Source organism: Nerophis lumbriciformis, linkage group LG39 (assembly GCF_033978685.3).
Source record: "Nerophis lumbriciformis linkage group LG39, RoL_Nlum_v2.1, whole genome shotgun sequence".
NCBI classification, from domain to species: Eukaryota; Metazoa; Chordata; class Actinopteri; order Syngnathiformes; family Syngnathidae; genus Nerophis; species Nerophis lumbriciformis.
The window spans coordinates 22766831-22777500 of record NC_084586.2 but is presented as its reverse complement, the minus strand read 5'-3'; the positions used below and the strand labels follow the sequence as shown (position 1 = coordinate 22777500).

Sequence of the window (10670 nt, the reverse complement as noted above, 5' to 3'; positions counted from 1 at the left end):
GGCGGTCAGAGAACTCTGCAGAGGAAGTGGACGTCCTTCCTCAAGGCCCGCTTGGTGTGTTCAGTCCCCGAGTACGAGCTGCACCTCAACGTCCTGCGCAGCGTCTTTGTCCTGCACGGCCCCGACGCTCACAGCAGCTTCTTCTACGCCGTCTTCGGTCTGGAATGGTGAGAGGCGGACTTGCTTCATGTCCATGGACGTCCCTCAAGGATGAAATGTTGTCTTCCAGGAAGAACATCAAAGCCTCGGCCGTCTGCCAGTATTCCTTCTCAGATGTGCAGAGGGCCTTTGAGGGGCCCTACATGGAGGTGCAGGACTCCAAGTGGAGGGAGTACACAGGGAAGGTCCCCGAGCCAAGACCTGGATCAGTAAGTTGTAGCAACATAATACTAATAGTAATAATAACATGTGTGTTGTGTCCAGTGCATCACAGACCTGCACCGCTCCAAGGGCATCAACTCCTCTCGAGACCTCCCAGACAACACCCTGACTTTTGCCAGGAGGCACCCGCTCATGGCCACCCAGGTGCACCCCATTGGGGGGCGCCCCCTCATGTTCAAGAGGAGCGTCAACTACGTGCGCATAGTCGTGCACCAACAGCCAGCGCTGGATGGAAACATCTACACCGTTCTCTTCTTGGGAACTGGTAAGTCTTCTTTTCTATCAACTATTACTCTTTTCTTCAAGATGCTTTTAGGGCATTGTTTCTTCATAGTGACCAACCTCAGCCACCAGGTGGCACTGTGGGGAAGGATGTATGGTATACCAGTACTAGTATAGTACCGCGATACTAATTCATCATATTCAGTACTATACCGCCTCTAAAAAGTACCCATTCCCCTTTTTTTTTAACGGGCATGACGGTGCGTCGTCATGTGGTGACATTGTTGGTTTTAGGAGCAGAGGAGCATGTTGGGCAGCGCACACACACAGAGTACTTACAAGCAGACACAGTGTGTAGACAGAAAAGGGAGAATGGACGCATTTTGGTGTAAAAAGTCAAGATAAAAGTGAAGTTATAACACTGAAACACCCTCAGGAAGAGCTGCTTTAAGACATGGTGAGTACTAGTCCCCCGAGTCTAGCACTGAGTACTAGTCCCCGAGTCTAGCACTGAGTACTAGTCCCCCGAGTCTAGTACTGAGTACTAGTCCCCGAGTCTAGCACTGAGTACTAGTGCCCGAGTCTAGCACTGAGTACTAGTCCCCGAGTCTAGCACTGAGTACTAGTCCCCGAGTCTAGCACTGAGTACTAGTCCCCGAGTCTAGTACTGAGTACTAGTCCCCGAGTCTAGTACTGAGTACTAGTCCCCGAGTCTAGTACTGAGTACTAGTCCCCGAGTCTAGTACTGAGTACTAGTCCCCGAGTCTAGTACTGAGTACTAGTCCCCGAGTCTAGTACTGAGTACTAGTGCCCAAGTCTAGCACTGAGTACTAGTCCCCGAGTCTAGCACTGAGTACTAGTCCCCGAGTCTAGTACTGAGCACTAGTCCCCGAGTCTAGTACTGAGCACTAGTGCCCGAGTCTAGTACTGAGCACTAGTGCCCGAGTCTAGTACTGAGCACTGGTGCCCGAGTCTAGTACAGAGTACTGGTGCCCGAGTCTAGTACAGAGTACTGGTGCCCGAGTCTAGTACAGGGTACTGGTCCCCGAGTCTAGTACAGGGTACTAGTCCCCGAGTCTAGTACAGGGTACTAGTCCCCGAGTCTAGTACAGGGTACTAGTCCCTGAGTCTAGTACAGGGTACTAGTCCCCGAGTCTAGTACAGGGTACTAGTCCCCGAGTCTAGTACAGGGTACTAGTCCCCGAGTCTAGTACAGAGTACTAGTCCCCGAGTCTAGTACAGAGTACTAGTCCCCGAGTCTAGTACAGAGTACTAGTCCCCGAGTCTAGTACAGAGTACTAGTCCCCGAGTCTAGTACAGAGTACTAGTCCCCGAGTCTAGTACAGAGTACTAGTCCCCGAGTCTAGTATAGAGTACTAGTCCCCGAGTCTAGTACTCCGTACTAGTCCCCGAGTCTAGTACTCAGTACTAGTCCCTGAGTCTAGTACTCAGTACTAGTCCCCGAGTCTAATACTCAGTACTAGTCCCCGAGTCTAGTACTCAGTACTAGTCCCCGAGTCTAGTACTCAGTACTAGTCCCCGAGTCTAGTACTCAGTACTAGTCCCCGAGTCTAGTACTCAGTACTAGTCCCCGAGTCTAGTACTCAGTACTAGTCCCCGAGTCTAGTACTCAGTAGTAGTCCCCGAGTCTAGTGCTGAGTACTAGTCCCCGAGTCTAGTGCTGAGTACTAGTCCCTGAGTCTAGTACTCAGTACTAGTCCCCGAGTCGAGTACTGAGTAGCTAACATCCATCCACAGTGTTTTAGCTACTTCTAAATCACTAATCCTGGTCTCCAGGGCGACAAATAAAGTACATTTCTTACAAGTATCATTATCACTGGAGGACGAGGAATAGCTAAACATGCTTCACTACACACCGTAGGAGGATACAATAGCTCACCGGCGTCACAATGTAAACAAATGCCATGGGTGGATCTACACCTGACATCCACTGTAATGATACCAAGTACAGGAGTGTATCTAGTCGATACTACTATGATTACATTGATATTTTTTTATCGTCACAAAATCTTATTTCCTTTTTTTATAATGTATAGTATGTTTATAAAGTCAGTAAATATGTCCCTGGACACATGAGGACTTTGAATATGACCAATGTATGATCCTGTAACTACTTGGTATCAACATGATCCATACCTAAATGTGTGGTATCATCCAAAACTAATGTCAAGTATCAAAGAAGAGAAGAATAAGTGATTATTACATTTGAACAGAAGTGTAGATAGAACATGTTCAAACAGAAAATAAGCAGATATTAACAGTAAATGAAGAAGTGGATTAATAATGCATTTTTTACAGTTTGTCCCTCATAATGTGTACAAAATAAATGACACAATATGTTACTGCATAGACTAATTAGGAGTCTTTGTTTGTTTACTTACTACTAAAAGACAAGTTGTCTATTTTATTGAAGGACTAAATGAGAATAATAAACATATGTTTCATGTACTCTAACATTTGTTCTTACAATAAAGACAATAATGACATTTTTTGTGGTCCCCTTTATTTAGAAAAGTACCAAAAAATATCGAAATAATTTTGGTACCGGTACCAAAATATTGGTATGGAGACAACCCTAGTACTATGTAATACTTGCAAATGGTACTCAGACGTTAAGGAAACAAGACACGGTGCATTTATTATTATTGTTATTATTATTATTATTATTATTATTATTATTATCTCATTGTTTGAATATATAAAAATAAAGTTTTATTAACACATTTGTTAACACATGAACATTGGTGGTGTTGTGTCGCGGTATCAATCAGTGGAAATGCAGAATGTACCTGCTGCTAGTTGTAATGTTAGTTGTGTGTCTCCCTCCCACACACACACACACACACACACACACACACACACACACACACACACACACACACACACACACACACACACACACACACACACACACACACACACACACCAGACGACGGCTGGCTGCACAGAGCGGTGGACATCAGGGGTCAGATGCACATCATGGAGGAGCTGCAGATGTTTGCTGAAGAACAACCTGTGGAGAGTCTGGTGCTGTCTGACAGCCTGGTGAGTACTAGTCCCCGAGTCTAGTACTGAGTACTAGTCCCCGAGTCTAGTACTGAGTACTAGTCCCCGAGTCAAGCGCTGAGTACTAGTCCCCGAGTCAAGCGCTGAGTACTAGTCCCCGAGTCAAGCGCTGAGTACTAGTCCCCGAGTCTAGTGCTGAGTTCTAGTCCCAGGGTCTAGTGCTGAGTACTAGTCCCCGGGTCTAGTGCTGAGTACTAGTCCCCGGGTCTAGTGCTGAGTACTAGTCCCCAAGTCTAGTGCTGAGTACTAGTCCCCGAGTCTAGTGCTGAGTACTAGTCCCCGGGAATAGTGTTGAGTACTAGTCCCCGGGAATAGTGCTGAGTACCAGTCCCCGGGAATAGTGCTGAGTACCAGTCCCCGGGAATAGTGCTGAGTACCAGTCCCCGGGAATAGTGCTGAGTACTAGTCCCCAGGAATAGTGCTGAGTACTAGTCCCCGGGAATAGTGCTGAGTACTAGTCCCTGAGTCTATAACTGAGTACTAGTCCCCGAGTCTAGTACTGAGTACTAGTCCCCGGGTCGAGTACTGGTGCCCGAGTCTAGTACTGAGTACTAGTCCCCGGGTCGAGTACTAGTGCCCGAGTCTAGTACTAGTGCCCGAGTCTAGTACTGAGTACTAGTCCCCGGGTCGAGTACTAGTGCCCGAGTCTACTACTGAGTACTAGTCCACAAGTCTAGTACTGAGTACTAGTACCAGAGTCTAGTACTGAGTACTAGTCCCCGGGTCGAGTACTAGTGCCAGAGTCTAGTACTGAGTACTAGTGCCCGAGTCTAGTACTGAGTACTAGTGCCCGAGTCTAGTACTGAGTACTAGTCCCCGAGTCAAGCACTGAGTACTAGTCCCCGAGTCAAGCACTGAGTACTAGTCCCCGAGTCTAGTACTGAGTACTAGTCCCCGAGTCTAGTACTGAGTACTAGTCCCCGAGTCTAGCACTGAATACTAGTCCCCGAGTCTAGTACTGAGTAGTAGTGCCTGAGTCTAGTACTGAGTACTATTCCCCGAGTCTAGTACTGAGTACTATTCCCCGAGTCTAGTACTGAGTACTAGTCCCCGGGTCGAGTACTGGTGCCCGAGTCTAGTACTGAGTACTAGTCCCCGGGTCGAGTACTAGTGCCCGAGTCTAGTACTAGTGCCCGAGTCTAGTACTGAGTACTAGTCCCCGGGTCGAGTACTAGTGCCCGAGTCTACTTCTGAGTACTAGTCCACAAGTCTAGTACTGAGTACTAGTCCCCGGGTCGAGTACTAGTGCCCGAGTCTAGTACTGAGTACTAGTGCCCGAGTCTAGTACTGAGTACTAGTCCCTGGCTCTAGTACTGAGTACTAGTCCCCAAGTCATGCCAGCTGCTGATGATGTTGTTGTCCACAGCGTCACATCTACGTGGGCTCCCACTCAGGGGTGGTGCAGCTCCCCACGTCTACCTGCCGCAGGTACACTTCCTGTTACGACTGCGTCTTGGCCAGGGACCCTTTCTGTGGCTGGGATGGCCGGGAGTGCGTGGAGGTGTGGCAGTCTGGGCGGAACCTCACCCAGGACATCCTGAGGGGGACCCGGGGCTGTGAGGACAACTCTGGAAACGGTAGAAACACAACACTAGTCCTCCATGTGCATGACTGCCCCCTACAGGACTGGAGTGCAACACTAGTCCTGCATGTGCATGACTGCCCCCTACAGGACTGGAGTCTCTGGTGTTAGTGACGTGTCTCTGGTGTCGTCCACAGTGCTCCACCGGAGGCGCTCCATCATGTCGGGTGACGACGCCCTCCTGCAGTGTGAGCTGCGCTCCAACTTGGCCACGCCCCGCTGGACGCTGGACGGCCGAGCGCTCCAAAGCCCGGGTGGGGACTATCGCCCGGGTGGGGACTATCGCCTGGGCACGGACGGCCTCCTCATCATCGGGGCGCGGCGGAGCGGCTCGTACCGCTGCTTCGCCGTGGAGAACTCCGTATCCGTCCTGGTCTACGTCTACACCGTGACGGTGCACGCCGACCCCAACTTCCCCGCCGAGACGACGCACGCCGCCGAGCCCACGACGGCTCCTGACGCCACCGTCCTCGCCGCCGCGCCCTCGCCGCCCGCCAGGCCCTCGCTGCACACGTACCGCCACATGGAGGTGGTCTACGTCTCCCTGGTGGCGGTCCTGGGCGGCCTGTGCCTGGTCCTGTCCGTGGTCCTGCTGTACGTGACCTTCTGCACCCGGCGCAGGAAGTACCCCGAGCGGGGCCTGCAGGTCCTGGGGGCCACGGAGAGCAAGAGGAGCTCCCTCTTCGAGCTGACGTCCATCTCCAGCCGCTGCAACGGCCGCCGCTCCGTCTCCGCGCCCGCCTTCGGGGACTTCAGCGAGCGCTTCCTGCAGGAGGCGTCGTCGCCGCCCACCACCCCGCCCCCGGCCCCGCCTCTGCCCATGCCGCCCCCGCTGCCCGACATGGACTACGTCAACGGGCTCTCGGCCACGCTGCCCGGCGTCCTGCGCAAGATGAACGGGAACAGCTACGTGCTCCTGCGGCAGCTGGACCGGGACGGCGCCTCGCCGCTCTGCCGCTCCTTCACCGAGGAACTGAACCGCATCCTGGAGCAGAGGAAGCAGCTGGACCTGCAGCCCGGGGAGAGCGCCATCTAGTGACTGCGGACGCTCACCTTTCCCTCAACAACCCTCCGGAGACACGCCGTGCTTCAGACCCACGCTGACAAAAACCACACCCGGTCCTTCTGCTCCTCAGGATATGTAATCAAGATGAAGATATTTTCCATCTTCTTCCACTTATCCGAGATGGGGCAGCAGCCCAGGCAGAGGTCCAGACCTCTTGAGGCGTTCCAGCTGGGAGGAAACGTGTCCTGGGTCTTCCTGCCCACCTCTGTCACTAGGAAACTAAATGTCTGATTTTTCTGTCGCCAGATGGTCTAATTGGGTGGTCCAAACTTCCAGGACGCCTGGCTTTTCAAATTAAAAGACAGTAGCGCAGTAGGCCTAAGTATCCATTACAAACAAGGTTTTTATACTTCATCTTTTTACCCACAGTTTGAACAGTCACACTGTGTTGGAATGTTTCATTGATTCGTTGACGTTCCACAAGATGAGAATTCCTGCATTAGAGTTTGACAACACGGGTGTTGTTGGTCGGGGGTGCTTTATCAGTATCATAAAGTTGTGCCATTTATCCTGATTTCTTCATTTTGATTTGTCAAATCAGCACAAATTGTTTTCTTCTTTTTGTTTTGGAACGTTTTTTTTATGTTGCTGATCAATTAAAATGCATATTATTTATTTATTTATATTTCATTTGTCATTAATAAATGGTTCCAAAAATGTTTCTACTTGAAATAAGAATTTATTTGTTGATATCACTCCTCCAGAAGTCAGATGGACCGACACAGGTGCATGCCATCATGTCGATATCACTCCTCCAGAAGTCAGATGGACCGACACAGGTGCATGTGATCATGTCGATATCACTCCTATAGAAGTCAGATGAACCGACACAGGTCCATGTGATCATGTCGATATCATTCCTCCAGAAGTCAGATGGACCGACACAGGTGCATGCGATCATGTCGATATGACTCCTCCAGAAGTCAGATGGACCGACACAGGTCCATGCGATCATGTCGATATCACTCCTCCAGAAGTCAGATGGACCGACACAGGTCCATGCGATCATGTCGATATCACTCCTCCAGAAGTCAGATGGACCGCCACAGGTACATGCGATCATGTCGATATCACTCTTCCAGAAGTCAGATGGACTGACACAGGTCCATGCGATCATGTCGATATCACTCCTCCAGAAGTCAGATGGACCGACACAGGTGCATGCGATCATGTCGATATGACTCCTCCAGAAGTCAGATGGACCGACACAGGTACATGCGATCATGTCGATATCACTCCTCCAGAAGTCAGATGGACCAACACAGGTGCATGTGATCATGTCGATATCACTCCTATAGAAGTCAGATGAACCGACACAGGTCCATGTGATCATGTCGATATCACTCCTCCAGAAGTCAGATGGACCGACACAGGTGCATGCGATCATGTCGATATCACTCCTCCAGAAGTCAGATGGACCGACACAGGTCAATGCGATCATGTCGATATCACTCCTCCAGAAGTCAGATGGACCGACACAGGTCCACGCGATCATGTCGATATCACTCCTCTAGAAGTCAGATGGACCAACACAGGTACATGCGATCATGTCGATATCACTCCAGAAGTCAGATGGACCGACACAGGTACATGTGATCATGTCGATATCACTCCAGAAGTCAGATGGACCGACACAGGTACATGCGATCATGTCGATATCACTCCTCCAGAAGTCAGATGGACCAACACAGGTACATGCGATCATGTCGATATCACTCCAGAAGTCAGATGGACCGACACAGGTACATGTGATCATGTCGATATCACTCTTCCAGAAGTCAGATGGACTGACACAGGTCCATGTGATCATGTCGATATCACTCCTCCAGAAGTCAGATGGACCGACACAGGTACATGTGATCATGTCGATATCACTCTTCCAGAAGTCAGATGGACCGACACAGGTGCATGCGATCATGTCGATATGACTCCTCCAGAAGTCAGATGGACCGACACAGGTACATGCGATCATGTTGATATCACTCCTCCAGAAGTCAGATGGACCAACACAGGTGCATGTGATCATGTCGATATCACTCCTATACAAGTCAGATGAACCGACACAGGTCCATGTGATCATGTCGATATCACTCCTCCAGAAGTCAGATGGACCGACACAGGTGCATGCGATCATGTCGATATCACTCCTCCAGAAGTCAGATGGACCGACACAGGTCAATGCGATCATGTCGATATCACTCCTCCAGAAGTCAGATGGACCGACACAGGTCCACGCGATCATGTCGATATCACTCCTCTAGAAGTCAGATGGACCGACACAGGTACATGTGATCATGTCGATATCACTCTTCCAGAAGTCAGATGGACCGACACGGGTCCATGTGATCATGTCGATATCACTCCTCCAGAAGTCAGATGGACTGACACAGGTCCATGTGATCATGTCGATATCACTCCAGAAGTCAGATGGACCGACACAGGTCCATGTGATCATGTCGATATCACTCCTCCAGAAGTCAGATGGACCGACACAGGTCCATGCGATCATGTCGATATCACTCCTCCAGAAGTCAGATGGACCGACACAGGCACATGCGATCATGTCGATATCACTCCTCCAGAAGTCAGATGGACCGACACAGGCACATGCGATCATGTCGATATCACTCCTCCAGAAGTCAGATGGACCGACACAGGTCCATGCGATCATGTCGATATCACTCCTCCAGAAGTCAGATGGACCGACACAGGTGCATGCGATCATGTCGATATCACTCCTCCAGAAGTCAGATGGACCGACACAGGTCCATGTGATCATGTCGATATCACTCTTCCAGAAGTCAGATGAACCGACACAGGTGCATGTGATCATGTCGATATCACTCCTCCAGAAGTCAGATGGACCGACACAGGGACATGCGATCATGTCGATATCACTCCTCCAGAAGTCAGATGGACCGACACAGGTCCATGCGATCATGTCGATATCACTCCTCCAGAAGTCAGATGGACCGACACAGGTACATGCGATCATGTCGATATCACTCCTCCAGAAGTCAGATGGACCGACACAGGTACATGCGATCATGTCGATATCACTCCTCCAGAAGTCAGATGGACCGACACAGGTCCATGCGATCATGTCGATATCACTCCTCCAGAAGTCAGATGGACCGACACAGGTCCATGTGATCATGTCGATATCACTCTTCCAGAAGTCAGATGAACCGACACAGGTGCATGTGATCATGTCGATATCACTCCTCCAGAAGTCAGATGGACCGACACAGGGACATGCGATCATGTCGATATCACTCCTCCAGAAGTCAGATGGACCGACACAGGTCCATGCGATCATGTCGATATCACTCCTCCAGAAGTCAGATGGACCGACACAGGTACATGCGATCATGTCGATATCACTCCTCCAGAAGTCAGATGGACCGACACAGGTCCATGCGATCATGTCGATATCACTCCTCCAGAAGTCAGATGGACCGACACAGGTCCATGCGATCATGTCGATATCACTCCTCCAGAAGTCAGATGGACCGACACATGTACATGCGATCATGTCGATATCACTCCTCCAGAAGTCAGATGGACCGACACAGGTCCATGTGATCATGTCGATATCACTCCTCCAGAAGTCAGATGGACCGACACAGGTGCATGCGATCATGTCGATATCACTCCTCCAGAAGTCAGATGGACCGACACAGGTGCATGCGATCACGTCGATATCACTCCTCCAGAAGTCAGATGGACCGACACAGGTGCATGCGATTATGTCGATATCACTCCTCCAGAAGTCAGATGAACTGACACAGGTACATGTGATCATGTCGATATCACTCCTATAGAAGTCAGATGAACCGACACAGGTCCATGTGATCATGTCGATATCACTCCAGAAGTCAGATGGACCGACACAGGTGCATGTGATCATGTCGATATCACTCCAGAAGTCAGATGGACCGACACAGGTCCATGCGATCATGTCGATATGACTCCTCCAGAAGTCAGATGGACCGACACAGGTCCATGCGATCATGTCGATATCACTCCTCCAGAAGTCAGATGGACTGACACAGGTCCATGCGATCATGTCGATATCACTCCTCCAGAAGTCAGATGGACCGAAACAGGTCCATGCGATCATGTCGATATCACTCCTCCAGAAGTCAGATGGACCGACACAGGTCCATGTGATCATGTCGATATGACTCCTCCAGAAGTCAGATGGACTGACACAGGTCCATGTGATCATGTCGATATCACTCCTCCAAAAGTCAGATGGACCGACACAGGTCCATGTGATCATGTCGATATCACTCTTCCAGAAGTCAGATGAACCGACACAGGTGCATG

At 50.2% G+C, this 10670-nt stretch overlaps 1 protein-coding gene across 3 annotated transcripts in view; it reads left to right on the top strand.

Annotated features, from left to right (window-relative positions):
* The window catches only part of sema4gb (sema domain, immunoglobulin domain (Ig), transmembrane domain (TM) and short cytoplasmic domain, (semaphorin) 4Gb), an 81570-nt gene extending 74630 nt beyond the window's left edge, over positions 1–6940 (top strand). For all 3 annotated transcript variants that reach the window (XM_072912698.1, XM_061932001.2, XM_061932002.2), the window contains exons 9-14: positions 1–167; positions 230–368; positions 424–646; positions 3554–3669; positions 5057–5267; positions 5410–6940. The exon at positions 1–167 is cut by the window's left edge and continues 9 nt beyond it. In XM_072912698.1, the coding sequence (XP_072768799.1) occupies positions 1–167; positions 230–368; positions 424–646; positions 3554–3669; positions 5057–5267; positions 5410–6308 (1755 nt within the window). In that variant the 3' untranslated portion in view covers positions 6309–6940. The remainder of the gene's footprint in view (positions 168–229; positions 369–423; positions 647–3553; positions 3670–5056; positions 5268–5409) is intronic.
* Positions 6941–10670: the final 3730 nt, after the last annotated feature.